Source organism: Salarias fasciatus (assembly GCF_902148845.1).
Source record: "Salarias fasciatus chromosome 23 unlocalized genomic scaffold, fSalaFa1.1 super_scaffold_20, whole genome shotgun sequence".
Lineage (NCBI taxonomy): Eukaryota > Metazoa > Chordata > Actinopteri > Blenniiformes > Blenniidae > Salarias > Salarias fasciatus.
Window position 1 is genome coordinate 4,492,535 of NW_021941230.1, and position 16,994 is coordinate 4,509,528.

The following is a 16,994-nucleotide window of genomic DNA, read 5'->3' on the forward strand; positions in this document are numbered from 1 at the left end:
TTTTCTTTTTTTTTTTTTTTTTTGCAAAACACACACAAGAAGAGAAATATAAAATAAAAACATTGTCCAACTAGCCTGAATAGATGAGCATAAAAAGGAATTTTAATATCTATAGTTGCTGACATGTGCGAGATGATGGAGATGAAGGACCTCCCCCTTCCTCCTCCTCCTCCTCCTCCTCCTCCTCCTCCTCCAGCAGTAATCCTTCTCTCTCCCTCCTTCTTCCCCTCCTGGTTTCATCCCAGCAGGATCACAGAGGAATCAGATCCGGTGAGTCTGAATTCAAACCTATTTACAGCCAATCAGATTAAATATTCACATTTAACCAAGTTGGTTTTGTCAGATTTTATGAAAACTGTTAATATAGTGGAGATAATTAAACAGAAAGTCCTGTGATTATATATCTTTACATAACATGTTTCCTACTGTAAATGATAATTGTTGGGATTACATCAGGAAAAAAACATTTCTTTTACACTTTAAATTTCAAGTGCAATGGTTAACATATATCTCCATTATACACATAAATGACCATTTTAAATGAAGAAATAAATCTCTATATCTTAAATTGATCTGAAATCAAGTGAGATGAGACTTTTTGACTGAAAGCAAGATGAATCAACTTGGTAAGATGTTGAGTTTTTGCAGTGATCGCAATAAATCTTACAACGGTAAGTTCTAAATATCTGTATTTAGGTGAGTTTATTTCATGAATTGACACTTTTGGAGGATAAATAGTGGATTTATGGCTGAAAAAATGAGACATTTGGAGGGGAAAATGTGGAAAATAAGTGTCTGTCAAGTAAAAGTTTTGGTGAAGAAATGTAAGAAAATGTTCAATAATTGCTGATTAAATACAAGACTAACAATGTGGACTTAATGGTTAGGTTGTAATTGTGTATTTCGGCTAAACCTTTAATTTTAAACGTGTCAAAACACAGTTGTGGATTATTTTACACCATTTCTTGATCTGAAACACTGTTAAATAGGCTCAAATCAGAATAAGATAGACTTTGTCTCAATTGGCGAATGTTAAATGAAGAAACGTCACATCTGGGGTTCCTCAAGGTTCTGTCCTCAGGCCACTTATTTTCAAAATTTACATAATTGTTACCCAGTTATGAAATATCCTTTGCTATTTCGTTGTAAATGGTGAATAGAAGTGGCCTGAGGACAGAACCCTGAGGAACCCCAGATGTGATTTTTCTTCAGTTACATGCTTTTTGCCACATTCTTTGCAATTTCTGTGCAAATACTGAACGTCATTTTATTTGAATTCGATAGATGAGGCATAAAATGTCTTTTCTCTCATTACAAATTAGATAAATTGACAGTTTATTGCCTGAAAAATGGAAACTATTGATTCAGATGTCAATTTTAACATTGAAATAGAAATTATTACCTCCTAAAATTAAACAATTTAATCTATGTTTTGATTAATTCACTGTGTGTGTGTTTTTATATATTTGCAGAATTTTTCATTTGCGTTTGTTTTTTGATTTTTCAAGTCTTTGCTTCTGCATTGTTTCTGTGATTGCAGCATTTTTCTCTTGCAGCATGTTGTTCTTGCATGTGTTTTATGTATTTGTGAGTTTTTTGGTTTTGGATCATTCCGGTGTTTGCAGTGATTTCGCCGTTTGCATCTGACGGCCACCGTACCAGAACAACTTGATTTGGTGGAAAGTAAAAAAAAAATAATAAATAAAAATAAATAAATAAATAAATAAATAAATAAATAAATAAATAAATAAATAAATAAATAGCTGTTTTAGTCATAAAAGTTGCAGAACCCTGCAATAGATGGCACTGTTTTCAAAAAATGTTTGAGAGCACAATTCAGATAGCACCATCTAGTGGATTCAGAAAGTAAAAACAGTGGTTCATGAAGCTTCGTGAAGATGCCACTCTTGGTTCTAACGCTGTGTTTTCACCGGACACAACGCAAATTTTTGGTGCGATGAGATTGCATACAACGTCAATGTAATTACGTGGTTGTTGCTCAATCTTGAGCGGCAAGCGATGAAGCAGCGAGCGTTTCCAGTGAAAATTCGCTCGCCGCTCGAGGGGAAATAATTGAACTTTTCAAGTGAATTCGCTTGATGACAGCCGATCAGCGTGGAGGTCATCACGGATGTGATGGGTTGGAGTGACATGATGCCATGACAAGCGGCGAGGGTTTTTTGCATATTTGTCCCAGCGAAAAAAAACTTGAGCGAAAAATCGCAGAGCAATTTCATTTGTCGGACGAATGAATTCGCGTTCACCGCTTCTGGTGGAAACATAGTGTTACATAGACACTGGAGGGCTTTCAATGTTGTGAACTTTCAAACATTTCTTGACCAGACAGCACCATCTAGTGGCTTCAGAAAGTAAAGACAGTGGTTCATGAAGCTTCATGAAGCTTCATGAACCACTGTCTTTATTTTACGATTCCACTAGATGGCACTCTTGGTTCTAAGATAGACAATGAAGTGAGCTCTCAAACATTTCTTGAACAGTTAGCACCATCTAGTGGCTTCAGAAGGCAAAGACAGTGGTTCATGAAGCTTCATGACTGGACGGGGGTTAAGCCTTCACCCACTTCAAAGGCCTTTCCGGTGGTCCGGAGTTTGTTTTTAATCAGAACTCATTCGAATGAAATACAAGTAAAAAGTGGGGAAAAAAAAAACAAAAAAACCCAGCCGCCTCCTTCAGATTCCTCCGGCTTTCCGAGGAGCCGTTGTACGATAATCCCAGCAGGTCCTTGAAAAGGTGGACTCAGGACTGAAGTGTTTCATACAGTAGAGGGTCCTCAGCTCCACTTTTTATCAGGGGGTTGCAGTTTTTTCTTTGTGCCGGTTTCTCACGGCGCTGAAAGGAAATGCTAATCTAGAGAGGAGGCTTCAATTAACACACACACACCCTCACACTCACACAGGCTGGGGTTTCCATCGGACTTTTAATTCTTAATTCTTAATTAAAAGTGAATTCTGCTATATAATGATCACATAAACACCCAATTCTGAACAAAATATTTATTCCAAATTAAACTTATTTACAAAATGACATGTAAATTCAACATTTAAACCTTCTATTCTCCCTAAACTGATTAACTCATTAAGATTTAGAATTTTTGCAGTTTTTTCTGTGTAAGAGGGATTTTTCAAATATTATTCTGATACTTTATATTGAACTTTGCTGTTTATCTTGTATTTAATCAACAACTATTGAACATTTTCTTACATTTCTACAGCAAAACCTTTATTTTGACACTCAATTTCCCATTTTCCCTTCCAAATGTCTGATGTTTTCAGCCATAAATTCACTTTTTATCCTCCAAAAGTGTCAATTCATTAAATAAACTGACCTAAATTCACACATGTATAAATGACTTAGAGAAGATTTAATATAATGAATGTAAAAACCAGAATAAATGAATGAATCTGACCCGTCCTGATTCTCTCTGAATCAGTGTTTCAGATCGTCTGTGAGCTCGATGGATCTGGGTTTTACTGGGGCGTGAATAACGCAAAGAAAACAAGCATTTAGAGCCACACACACACACACACACACACACACACACACACACACACACACACACACACACACACACACACACACACACACCCCCGGGCGGTGAGGCTTGAGGAGCATCTGAACTCCGAGATGAAACCACGGGCAGAACCAGGTCATCTGGTGTCTAATTCACTGAGTGACGTCCAGGAGAATTATTCTGTTCTATTTATTGAAAAATGAAATAAAATAAGCAAAAAAATAAATAAATAAATAAAAGTGCTTTAATGGAGGATAATAATTATAATTTACTAGTAAGAATGTCTCATTTTACTTCATTTAAGATAACTTCACTTAAAAATTACATTTTGGCAAGATAAAAAAAAAAAGATTGATCGAAGTTCTATTAAATAAAGACAATTTTCACTTGTTCTATTGGCAGTTTTTTTTCATATTTCAAAGTAAAAGTATCTTCATTTAGGAGGAAAAAAAATCTGCCAATTGAAGAAGTGAAAATTGTTTTGAAGCATGAAGAAGCATCACATCTGGGGTTCCTCAAGATTCTGTCCTCGGGCCGCTTATTTTCAACATTTGCATCATTTTTTTACTCAGATTATAAAATATTTTTTGTTATTTCATTGTAAACAATGAATGGAAGTGACCCAAGGACAGAACCCTGAGGAACCCCAGATGTGATGTTTCTTCATTTACATGTTTTTTTTTTTTTTTTGTTTTTTTTTTGGGACCATATTATTTGCTATTTCAGTGACTATACTGGATCTGCCACACGGCTTCACACACTGGTAACAGAGACAATCTGATCAGTGTTTTTCTGATCCTCCACTTGCCAGCAGGGATCCTGACATTTAATTAGTGAAGCATTAACACAGTGGGAAGACTCCTCATGGGGTTTGTCTTGTGTTTAATCAGCAATTATTGAATATTTTCTTAAATTTCTACCACCAAAACTTCATTTTGACACTTAATTTCTCATTTTTGCAGCAAAAAAATCCACTTTTTCCCCCAGAAAGTGTCATTTCATTAAAAAACTCAACAAAATTCATGTTTTTAACTATTATTGAACATTTTCTTACATTTATACCCCAAAATCTTTATTTTGACACTTATTTTCCTATTTTTGCAGCCATAAATCCATTTTTTTCCTCCAGAAGTGTCAATTCATTAAATAAACTCAACAAAATTATTTTTTTTAATTATTATTGAACTTTTTCTTCTATTTCTACACAAAACCTTTATTTTAATACTTATGTTCCACATTTTTCCTTCCAAATGTCCAATTTTCAAACATTTTCTTACATTTCTACACCAAAACCTTCATTTTGACACCTATTTTCTTCTAAATGTCTCATTTTTTTCAGCCATTAATCCATTTTTTATCCTCCAAAAGTGTCAATTCCTGTGTATGCTAACCGCTAAGCTAACAAAACTACTGAGTCATGGCCTGTTTGTTTCCAGTACACTGCAAAAAATAAAAATCTTACCAAGTTCATTCATCTTGTTTTCAGTCAAAAAGTCTCATATCACTGGATTTAAGCTCAATTTAAGACAGAGAGACTTATTTCTTGATTTAAAGAGTCATTTTCTTTGATTTAGTCATGATATCTTGTATTTGAGTGATCTTTTCTGGCAGTGTATCTTGCTTTTCTTATTTTTAATCAACAATGATTGGAAATTTTCTAAAACTTCTACACCAAAAATCTTATTTTAACTCTTATTTTCTTCCAAAAGTCTGAGAGCGGCCCAAACAAAAAGACCTTCCCGACGCAAGCCCCTCCCACCGAGAGCCAGGCCCCGCCCAGGAACACGCAGGCTCCGGGCACCGCGCAGGCGCAGTGTGGGTTCAGCGTCAAGGCAGAGAGTCCGGGCACTGCGCAGGCGCAGTGTGCGCTATGCGGGAAGCAGGCTCCGGTCAACAGTTCTAAACCATTATTGTTTTCTTTATTTACTTGAAATAAAATAATTATCAGGTGCGAATTGATTTATTTTCAGATTAAATATTTTTATATTATTTTTAAATAAAGAAATATTTTTTTTCTACATTTTTTTTCAATTTTGCCAGTAAATAATACATTAAAAAGTCAGAGAATGCAGATCTGGAGAAAATTAAAGTAAAATATATTATTTATTTTTTATTATTATATTATTATTACATTTTATTGTATTTATCTATTTTCTTTTTTTTTTTTTTTTTTTGCAAAACACACACAAGAAGAGAAATATAAAATAAAAACATTGTCCAACTAGCCTGAATAGATGAGCATAAAAAGGAATTTTAATATCTATAGTTGCTGACATGTGCGAGATGATGGAGATGAAGGACCTCCCCCTTCCTCCTCCTCCTCCTCCTCCTCCTCCTCCTCCTCCTCCAGCAGTAATCCTTCTCTCTCCCTCCTTCTTCCCCTCCTGGTTTCATCCCAGCAGGATCACAGAGGAATCAGATCCGGTGAGTCTGAATTCAAACCTATTTACAGCCAATCAGATTAAATATTCACATTTAACCAAGTTAGTTTTGTCAGATTTTATGAAAACTGTTAATATAGTGGAGATAATTAAACAGAAAGTCCTGTGATTATATATCTTTACATAACATGTTTCCTACTGTAAATGATAATTGTTGGGATTACATCAGGAAAAAAACATTTCTTTTACACTTTAAATTTCAAGTGCAATGGTTAACATATATCTCCATTATACACATAAATGACCATTTTAAATGAAGAAATAAATCTCTATATCTTAAATTGATCTGAAATCAAGTGAGATGAGACTTTTTGACTGAAAGCAAGATGAATCAACTTGGTAAGATTTTGAGTTTTTGCAGTGATCGCAATAAATCTTACAACGGTAAGTTCTAAATATCTGTATTTAGGTGAGTTTATTTCATGAATTGACACTTTTGGAGGATAAATAGTGGATTTATGGCTGAAAAAATGAGACATTTGGAGGGGAAAATGTGGAAAATAAGTGTCTGTCAAGTAAAAGTTTTGGTGAAGAAATTGTTACCCAGTTATGAAATATCCTTTGCTATTTCGTTGTAAATGGTGAATAGAAGTGGCCTGAGGACAGAACCCTGAGGAACCCCAGATGTGATTTTTCTTCAGTTACATGCTTTTTGCCACATTCTTTGCAATTTCTGTGCAAATACTGAACGTCATTTTATTTGAATTCGATAGATGAGGCATAAAATGTCTTTTCTCTCATTACAAATTAGATAAATTGACAGTTTATTGCCTGAAAAATGGAAACTATTGATTCAGATGTCAATTTTAACATTGAAATAGAAATTATTACCTCCTAAAATTAAACAATTTAATCTATGTTTTGATTAATTCACTGTGTGTGTGTTTTTATATATTTGCAGAATTTTTCATTTGCGTTTGTTTTTTGATTTTTCAAGTCTTTGCTTCTGCATTGTTTCTGTGATTGCAGCATTTTTCTCTTGCAGCATGTTGTTCTTGCATGTGTTTTATGTATTTGTGAGTTTTTTGGTTTTGGATCATTCCGGTGTTTGCAGTGATTTCGCCGTTTGCATCTGACGGCCACCGTACCAGAACAACTTGATTTGGTGGAAAGTACACCAAAAATCTTATTTTAACTCTTATTTTCTTCCAAATGTCTCTTTTTTTGCAGCCATAAATCCACTTTTTATCCTCCTAAAGTGTCAATTCATTAAATAAGCAGGTTTCCTGCTTTATTCCAGTGTATGCTAACCGCTATGCTAACAAAACTGCTGAGTCATGGGGTGTTTGTTTCCAGTACACTGCAAAAACTGCAAAAACTCAAATCTAAATCCTAATTTCATATATTTTTAACTTTCTTTATTACAGTGCTGAGATGGAGGTGTGGATCCTGCTGCTGGCCGCCGCCGTCCGGTCCGTCCAAATGAGGGACTTCACGGTCGAAGACATTGTCCTGCTGCATCCTTCAAGTATAAAATTGCCAAAAAATCATTATTTCTGTTTGTATTTGTGACTTGGATCAGATTCTTTGCATTTATTTTCACCAAGCCCTCTCTAAAACAGGGGTGTGAAACTTAAGGTGAGTGGGCCAGAAGTGGCCTGCATGAGGCTCCAATCCGGCCGCCCAACCAACAAACTGTTAAAAATTTCAAAGAAAACTGACATCAAAGCTGAAACCAAGTCTGTGTCAAGATTTTTGTTGTTTAGTGATTTGAAATTAAATTAAAAATTAAAATTAAAATTACATTTTTATTTTTTGTTCAAATTTTTTTTTCATTCCAAAAATCTTGAATACTTCACGCTAGTTTTATGTTTGCATTGCAAAATAATCTAAATCTGACCATTTCTTTTGTTTTGAGTGAAAATGTCTCATTTCACTCAATTTAAGATTAATTAATTTGAAAATTATATTTCAGTATAATTTAAAAAATTAATAAAAAGACTTGATTGAAGAGAAGTTCTCTGAAATAAAGACAGTTGTCAATTTTGTCAGATTTTTAAACTTATTTCAAAGTAACATTAGCCTATCTGAATTCAAGAACAATAACTACCAATAAAGAACGTGAACATTTCCTTCATTTCATAGAAACTGGCGCATCTTTAATTGTTCCGTCTTTTCCCCCCCTGACAGCGCCGCCTCGTCCCGGAGCCTTCAAGTGCTTCACCTGCCAGGACGCCCCGGACAACTACGACTGCAACCGCTGGGCCCCCGATGTCTACTGCCCCCAGGGTACACCACCCCGTCCCCTCCCCCACTCCTTCCTCTTCCCTCCATCTTTCCGTATTCCGTCCTCACGGGTGTCGATCCCGCAGATGCCCGGTTCTGCTCCACGCTCCACGTGACGGACGGCGACGGGGCCAGCGTGTCGGTGACCAAGCGCTGCGCCGCTCCGCAAGACTGCCAGTACACCGGCTGCGCCGCCATGGCCGACAGCGACTATAAGGTAATTTGACCTTTGACCGGGCTGGCTGTCGTGTGTAGATACCCGCCATAGCATCGGGAACTCATGAAGCTTCATGAACCACTGTCTTGGTTTTCTGTTCTGGAACAGACAGCACCATCTAGTGGATTCAGAAAGTAAAGACAGTGGTTCATGAAGCTTCACCACTGCCTGAAGGAAGCTACCTCTACTTTTACTCAAGTTGAAACAATTAAATTAGTATTTTTCTACTTTTTCAAGCATATATATTGAATCGTGAGTTAGTTGTAAATTATATCTGTTGATGGAAGCATTTATCTAATTTTAAAATGTAGCAGTGTAAGTTTTTTTTAAACCTATTTCAAGAGTGGATTGGACCAGTGAATTTACACTTTAAAGGTTTTTTTTTTTTTTTTTTTTTTTTTTTTTTTTGAGAATATACATGATAAAAATTCGAGATGTTACTCTTGGTTCTAAGATAGAGGCTGGATGACTGGCAATGAAGTGAGCTCTCAAACATTTCTGGAACTGATAGCACCATCTAGTGGAATCAGAAAGTAAAGACAGTGGTTCATGAAGCCTCACCACTGCCTGAAGGAAACTCCCTCTACTTCTATTTCAATTAAAACAAATAAATTAGCATTTTTCTACTTTTTTAGGCAAATATATTGAATCATGAGTTAGTTGTAAATGATATCTGTTGATAGAAGCATTTATCTAATTACAAATATCGCCATGTTAATTTTTTTTTTATCAATTTCAAGAGTGGATTGGACTTTTATTTCAATTTTTAAAGGTTTGTTTTTAAGAATATATATGATAAAAATCTGAGATGGCACACTTGGTTCTAAGATAGAGGCTGGACGAGAATGAAGTGAGCTCTCAGCATTTCTTGAACAGATAGCACCATCTAGTGGCTTCAGAGAGTAAAGACAGTGCTTTATGAAGCTTCATCTTCTCATTACTTGAAGGTTTGCTCGTCCTGCTGTGAGGGGAACATCTGCAACCTGCTGGTGCCCAGAAACGACAGCGAGGCAGTTTTCTCTACGGCTCCTCTGGTGGGATCGGCGACCAGGATCCAGGCCGCAGCGCTCCCTTCCATCATCTTCATATCGGGCGTCTTCGCCACTGCCTGAACAAAGCTATCGCTACTTTTATTTAATTTAAAATGACAAAATTAACATTTTTCTACTTTTTCAAGTGTAAATAATATGGAATTGTAAACGTGATATCTACTATCATAAGTAATTTATCTAATTAAAAATGTAGTGGTGTGAATTTTTTCCAGCTATAATTAAAGTTCAACTTTAAATTTTTTTTTTCTTTTTTAAGAATTTACATGATAAAAATGTTTATTTTCCCAAAAACAAAACATACGACTATGAAACGAATTTTCATAAAACCTACTGCCAAAATGTTTTATAGCTTTTGCGTGATGGGTATTTTCACACCCAGACGTCATAGTTTTGAGACTAATGCTAACTCATAGCATCAGTGAAAACTCAGGTTTCCAGTTTTGTATTTGCTCCTTTTTCAGGTTTTACTTAAAAATCAATGTTTATTTCAATTTTTTAAAAATCATTTTCTGGCCGTTTGACACCAAAACATTCGTGCCAACATGTCGCCACCTTCAGGAAATGACGTGTCACTGCAGGCTGACCAAAAAAAGCCACTTTTATTAGTGATCTAAGAGAACATCATTTTTTAGTTTTTCTCTCCATTCTGTGACACATTACAGAATAAAAACACACTTTTTTTGTCTCTCTCTCTCTCTCTCTCTCTCTCTCACACACACACACACACACACACACACACACAATACTGTACATGTTTAAAAGTGTGCTGGCCCACGGATGTGAGCAGCAGCGATGAGCACACGCCGTGTGAAGGGGTCCATTTCATAAATAAACACGTCCCTGTGGGACGTTGGGAGGTAGGTGGCGCCGCCGCGCCTTACTCCTCGCCGGCCAGTCCCTGCAGGCTGGCCACGGCGGCGCTGTGCGGCGGCGCGTTGGTGAAGACGGTGCCCACGAAGCGGGGCGTCCCCTTGGGGACGTGGCGGATCACGGTGCAGGGGCCCGACGCCTCGATGTGGAAGCCCAGGTCCTGCAGGGGCTCGTCCGTCCTCGGGGAGGTCTGCCTTGACGGGGACGCGAAGAACTGTGGAAGGGAGAAACAAAGACGGTAAAACTACATCTGAAAAACAGGAACTGATAACTGGTGATGTCCAGATGAAGCTTCATGAACCACTGTCTTTACTTCCTGAAGCCACTAGATGGCACTGTTGGTTCTAAGATAGAGGCTGGAGGAGTGGCAAATGAATAATTAATGGCGACATGAAGCTCCTGTCCTCTTGTCATGTATCGCCCTCTAGTGGAAAAATCCGGAATAACAAATTTTACAGAGCACTTGTTGAAACATTTTTCACTGGAGTTACGCTGAAATTGAAATTGTATTATTACTTTTTTTGAAATGGCAAAAATAGATGTTTTCATCAGGTTTATGCTAAAAAAATTTATATATAGATATAAATAAAATAAAAAAAATCATAATTCTGAAAAAATATAGAATTTATAAAACTAAAATGCAGTAAAAAATACATAATAAAAATATAATTTATTTAACTTAACTCAAGAAATGAAAACGTATGTTCTGATGCCATGCTAAATAAATGAACAAATGATATGAATAATTAAATTAATTAAATAATTAAAATAGCGCTCCTGTTCTGGTGTGATGTTCCACCCTCTAGTGGACAAATCCATAATAAAAGTTAGGTTTTCCAGAGTTTCCTCTCTGGCATTGGTTTTGGAAAATTTCAAAAATAAAATGTTTTCATCAGGTTCATGCTTCAAAACAATTATATATATATAAGGAAAATGTATATAAAATTATATATATATAATATATATAGGATTACTATTGCAACAACACATCATCAGTAGGGTAAAACTAACCTGTCTCACGACGGTCTATATATATAAATAAAAAATAAATGAAAAATTGAAAATTATATATACACATATGCTGATGCATTATTGCAAAAGTAAATAAATAAAACAAATAAACAACGCTCCTATTCTGCCCTCTAGTGAACGAATCTGTTATAACAGTTCAGTTTTACAGAGTGACCTCTCTCTGGCGGGCCAGTCTGGGTCAACGCGCCTTATGTTTGACACCAGATCATGCCGGATGACTCACCGGCGCTCCGGTTGACGGGTGGATGAAGTCGGCCCAGTATCCCGCCGTCCACAGAGCGAAGCACATCTCCTTCGCCCCGCTGACGAACTGCAGGAAAAACAACCAATTGAATTAAGTTTATTTAATTTTTAAAATGTGAAAATATGATTTTTAAATTGAGAACGGACTTTCTGCAGCAGCTGGACCGTCTCCTCGTCGTCCCGCCGGCTCTGGGTCACCGTCACCACGGTGATGGAGGAGGTCGGCGCCGACGGGAACAGCTGCTCCAGATCTGAAGAGGATGTAGGATTGTTTTTTTTTGTTTTTTTAAAGCAGTGCTTTAAAAAAAAAAAGAGACGGCGGAGCAGGAAGTCACCTTTCCTGAGCAGCTCCGGACAGGAAGTGACGGAGCAGTCGGCCTCCGTCTGGCTGAAGTACTGCTCGGCTCGGTGGACCCGGCTGGAGACGGGGCCCAGTTTCCCCTGAAGGAAGGACAATTTCACATCTTTAATGTAGCAAAATCAATCAAAATTCAAAAAAATTCAACAAGATCAGTGACATTTTTATGTTGAGCGGGTGGGAGCTGTACATCAGTCCCGTAAAAAATCTTTATCTTTCTTCTTTATGTGATGAAAATCTATATTTTTCACACAAAAACCAAAAAAAAAAAAAAAAAATACAACAGCAGGCGACTGGAATCATGCAAATACAGTGAAATGTTGAGAAAAACAAATCTGTAGCTGCTGCATTCTAGGTGTTTTTAACACCGTTTTTGAGTCTTTTTATTATTTTTTAACAACCTTTTAAAAAAAATTGTCCTGGTTATTCTATTTTTTTTAATTTTATAAATTGACTTAATTTTATTTGTTGGTACATTTTTTTGTTTTTCTAACCGTTTAAAAAAATACTATTTTTTTTATATTTATTATTCATTTATTTTTATTTATTTATTTCTAAATAATTATAAATGATAATTTTCTTCTTTTTAAATATTTAATTAAAATTGTTTTTACTGCCTTTCAAAAAATTACTCCTACTGTTAAATTTTTTTGGTTTTCATCTATTGACTCAACTTTATTTTTTGATTGATTTTTTTTGTTTTAATAACCATTTTAAACTCACATTTGAATGTATTTATTATTCATAATTATTTTGTATTTTTTTATTCCACCCAATTATCCATTTAAATAAAAATTAATTTTGATTTTACACCCTCTTAAAAAATTACTCCCGCTGTTTATTCTAATTTTTTTATTTCGATTTATTGACGAGTTTTTTTTATAACCATTTCAAACAAATATTTAACTATTTATTTATTGTTTATAATTTTGTATGTTTTAATTTTTATATGTTTAATAAAAAAATAGTTTTTACTCCCTTTAAAAAAATTACTCCCGTTTAATTTTCTTTAATCTATTGACTCAACTTTATTTCTTTATATTTTTTAGAATGCTTTCTACATTTATAAAATAAACATTTGAATGCAAAGGGGCGTAAAGCATTAAAAAAAATGTGATTTTATTTAAAAATTGATACGTTTTTGCTGTATCGCACTATATGTTACAAATAAATTTTATATATTTTATAAATATAAAAAAATTAAATAAAATCCTAAAAAATAAACAGGGAGCAGCCATAAAAAAAAAAATCAAAGTGCCTCCTCCCACCTGAAACTCATTGACGAACTGTGCCAGGATGAAGTGGTGCCTCTCGGCGCAGCTGGGCGCCGTCAGAAGGTCTGGCGCCACCTTGTGGCTGACGGGGGGCGTCGCCGCCGCCGCCGCCCTGCTGCGGTCCTCCAGGCCCTCCAGGTGGCAGTCGAAGCCCACGTTCCCCGGCAGCTGGAAGCGGCGGTCCTGAGGCCCGAACGGCCCCATGCTCTCGTCCGGCCACACGGTGCGCGGGCCTGCATGGACGCCGAGAGGCTTTTATTATGAAAGGTACCACTGAAAACACTTCGAATTATATATTGTGACTTGTCGAAGAAGGGTTTATTTACTTATTGTTCATATCTGTTCTTGTATTTTCTTCTTTTTGTATTAACTATTGTTTTTATATCCATTGCTTGTTTGCTTGTTACTAAAGTTATGCATATATTGTAGGAGCAAAACCCTAAAATAAAAACTATATTTCATTGTATCAGTTAGTCAGAATTGTGTAATGCTGTGTTTCCGCCAGAAGCGACGCTAATTTTTCGCACGATGAGATTACATACAAAGTCAATGCAATTATGCAATTGTTGCGCAATCTTGAGCGGCGAACAGCGAGCGTTTCCAGTAGGGACGCACGATATGGAAAATTTTAACCGATAACCATAACCGATAATTAACTACTCCTCATGACCGATACCGATAACCGATAAATTCCGATTTTTGTATTCAATATAATCTCAAAATAATCTGAAGTTTGTGTACCAAGGAGAGTAAAAAGATTGAAGATGCATTGATGAAAAAAGCAATCGCATGCGTTGAGTGCGGTGCGATTTCATTTGTCGCGCGAATTAATTGGCGTTTACCGCTTCTGGTGGAAACACAGCGCAAGAATCACAATTTTGTGTAGAAGACTTGCTTAAGGTGTTTTTACAAAGTTGTACTTTTGTTTATTTGGTAATAAAATTTTTAATATAAAAAAACAAACATTAATTTTGTTTGTTAATAAACTTAATTAAAAATCAGAGTTAAAATAGTTGATTAAAAACAAATTGTTCATTAAGGTGAGTTAAAAAATCTTAACAAAGTTAATTAAAAACATTGTTAACAAAGGTGATAAAAAAAATGAAATATGCTTGTTTATTAATAAAGTTCATTAAAAACAAAACATTATGATTGTAAATAAAGTTCATTAAAAAAACTAAACCTGGAGCAACACGACGATCATGCCAAGGTATTTGTAGACTTATGAAAAATATTTTTGTAATAACCTCTTTATTTTCACAAGTGCAAATATGCCCATTTCTTTTGTGTTTTTATGAAAAAAACTGGAGTTCTATTTCCAATCAATATCTAAACTATACATTTTTATTATTCTCATTTTTATTAACTTTTATTAGTTGTTTATGTATTTATGTCCTGTTTCATCTTGTTGATATAATCTTTACACTGTCAATCGCACCAAGTCTGTATGTTGTATTTTGAAAATAAAGGGTTTTTTTTTTTTTGTTCTTTTTTAAACATGGCGCCGGGGTCGCGACCTCTGACCTGAGTCTGCGTGCGACACTGAGGCGTACGGCTCGTCCTCTGAACTGGCGGCGGAGAAGGTTCTGGTTCTGCCGACCCGGAGACGGGCGAGGGCCTGGCGTCCGGCGGCGGCGCCGAGGACCAGCCGGCCTCGACCGCACAGAACCTACAGAGAGAGAAATATCAAAATAAATACTTCAAAATAAAATCGTCACTGACCTAGATTTAATCTTCTATCTCAAGGCTTATAAATGTATTTTTTTCCACAAAATGTTTATTGTATTTAAAAATATTAATGTGTTATTTATATTTATTATTATTACTTAAATTTTGAATACATAAAAACAATAAATATATTTTCAAAAAATATAAAAATGTAAATTGTTTAATGTATTTATTGTACTCATAAGAATGTCTTAATGTATTATTTTATTTATTATTACTATATATAATAAACATAATACTTTTGCAATATATATGTATATACAAAATAAATATTCAAAAAAAAATTCAAAATACATTTATTGTATTTATAACTATAATTGTGTATTAAGAATTTTTTTCCAAAATATATTGACTGGAAAATATATCAGACAAAAACCTGATTTTACAATTCAGTTTTCTTATTTCCTAGATTTTTTTTCTTCTGAACACAAAAAGCTAAAAAAAACAAAACAAATCCAACCTAACAATATATACATAGGCTGTATGTTCTTTTACAAAATGCAGATACATGTCAATGTTAATTTGCGTTTCAACTAGTGTAAAGACTAAAATGGCTTTTTTTTTAATATGAATCCAATTTATATTAATCTTGTTTATTCATACAATTATTTTTTACATGCATTTTTCTATAACTCAGGTTACACGTTTGAATTTAAATAAATGTTTGGTGCTCAATCACATAGTTCCATCTCTATATCAAAGTTCCTGAAGGCGAAGAAAATCATTAATTAAATTAATTAAATAAAAGTCAGGTTATAAGCTGTTGCTTGCACAAAATGGATAAGAGACAATACTTATACATATATTCTCATATAAAAAAAACATTAAAAAGTACATTAATATCAAGGTAAATTGCCATTTAAAGTAGTATAAATACAGAAATATCCATTTTTAAATAAAAATTCAATTTACATTAATTTGTTTGTACATACAATCGTTTTTTTTCCATAGCTCAGGTTACATATTCAAATTAATATAAATTTAATATAAGTGTGCATTTATGAATGAGATGATAATGTCACTTACAGCGCTGGACATCTTCTCCTTCCTCTTTCGCAGCTATAATCTGTCAAAACGATCAAAAGCAAAGCATTTAATGGAAGAAAAAGTAATAATAGAGTTATATGTAAACAGTTAGCATCGTTAGCTTAGCTCAACGAGGGTTAAACATGATGCAACAGCAGCGTGGCTCAAAACCCGACTGGAAAGTGCTAAAACTCACATATATGCTTTATTTCATCAGCGGGGATCTTTCACTGGAGTTGTTTTTGTAATTTAATGGAATTATACGCATGTTAATTGCATTAAAGTTCGTGTTAGCCGCTAATGTTAGCTGCTAATGTTAGCCCAGTGTTACGGATTAACTGGTGCCCATGTTAACTTGTGACCGGCAAATGTTTAAAACGTGTATTTCTCCTGGTGAACGTCGGTTATCTAACAGTTCCAGTAAATCTATAAGTTTAGTGGTTTTTGTGAGCCTTGTTTTAATATTTACGGTCATCAGCATGTGTTTACAGAAACACAAAAACACCACCTAACAAGGGAACCAGTTAACCCAAAACACCCGTCAGCTGATCTGACTGCAGACTCACTTTCCCTTTTCTCGCTGTTTTTAAAACCCCTCCCGCTTTAGCATCAACTAAAACACAAACACGCAGAGAAAGAGGTGAAAAAATCCCCTCGTATTATCAGTAAAACACGCAGGATTAAGCTTTAAAAGAGGACAGGAGAAGGGAAAGAACACGCTGTCCTTACCTGTATGTAACAAACACCCACGGGAAGTGACGAGGGACAAATCCGGTTGCTTCGCGTTTGTTTTTCTCATAACGTTCAGCAGCGCCCCTATGGACACCAGGAGTACTGCACGTTTTGAGAATTTATCGATAAACTCATTTTAAATAATAAAAATAGAAAAATAAGCTGAACGAAAACTTGCCCAATTGAATAACTTAAGGTTGAATTCAAACATAAGCCAAGTATTTTTTTTATTTTTTAACAAAAATGTCAAAATAAGTCAAAAT

At 35.1% G+C, this 16,994-nt stretch overlaps 2 protein-coding genes across 2 annotated transcripts; one reads left to right on the top strand and one right to left on the bottom strand.

The window, feature by feature from the left end:
* Nucleotides 1-5,936: 5,936 nt before the first annotated feature.
* On the top strand, nt 5,937-9,603 carry LOC115384100 (ly6/PLAUR domain-containing protein 6-like). Its single transcript, XM_030086399.1, has 5 exons — nt 5,937-5,956; nt 7,341-7,441; nt 8,104-8,202; nt 8,286-8,416; nt 9,364-9,603. Exons 2-5 carry the CDS (start codon nt 7,348-7,350, stop codon nt 9,526-9,528), a joined length of 489 nt encoding a protein of 162 aa, XP_029942259.1. The 5' UTR covers nt 5,937-5,956; nt 7,341-7,347; the 3' UTR covers nt 9,529-9,603.
* Nucleotides 9,604-10,005: 402 nt separating this feature from the next.
* mmadhca (metabolism of cobalamin associated Da) lies at nt 10,006-16,757 on the bottom strand. The gene is made up of 8 exons (XM_030086228.1): nt 16,729-16,757; nt 16,000-16,039; nt 14,770-14,914; nt 13,240-13,478; nt 11,949-12,054; nt 11,761-11,864; nt 11,594-11,680; nt 10,006-10,552 (listed from the first exon to the last, which is right to left on the bottom strand). Exons 2-8 carry the CDS (start codon nt 16,009-16,011, stop codon nt 10,346-10,348), a joined length of 900 nt encoding a protein of 299 aa, XP_029942088.1. The 5' UTR covers nt 16,012-16,039; nt 16,729-16,757; the 3' UTR covers nt 10,006-10,345.
* Nucleotides 16,758-16,994: the final 237 nt, after the last annotated feature.

What these genes read in the sequence shown, in the direction of transcription:
- LOC115384100 (XM_030086399.1), top strand. Translation starts at nt 7,348, where the DNA reads ATGGAGGTGTGGATCCTGCTGCTGGCCGCCGCCGTCCGGTCCGTCCAA. An exon ending in TGTCCTGCTGCATCCTTCAA is followed by an intron (nt 7,442 to 8,103) that starts GTATAAAATTGC and finishes CCCCCCTGACAG; the next exon opens with CGCCGCCTCGTCCCGGAGCC. An exon ending in CGATGTCTACTGCCCCCAGG is followed by an intron (nt 8,203 to 8,285) that starts GTACACCACCCC and finishes TCGATCCCGCAG; the next exon opens with ATGCCCGGTTCTGCTCCACG.
- mmadhca (XM_030086228.1), bottom strand. An exon ending in AGTGTCGCACGCAGACTCAG is followed by an intron (nt 13,479 to 14,769) that starts GTCAGAGGTCGC and finishes GCGTCCATGCAG; the next exon opens with GCCCGCGCACCGTGTGGCCG. An exon ending in CGGTCCAGCTGCTGCAGAAA is followed by an intron (nt 11,681 to 11,760) that starts GTCCGTTCTCAA and finishes TTTTTCCTGCAG; the next exon opens with TTCGTCAGCGGGGCGAAGGA.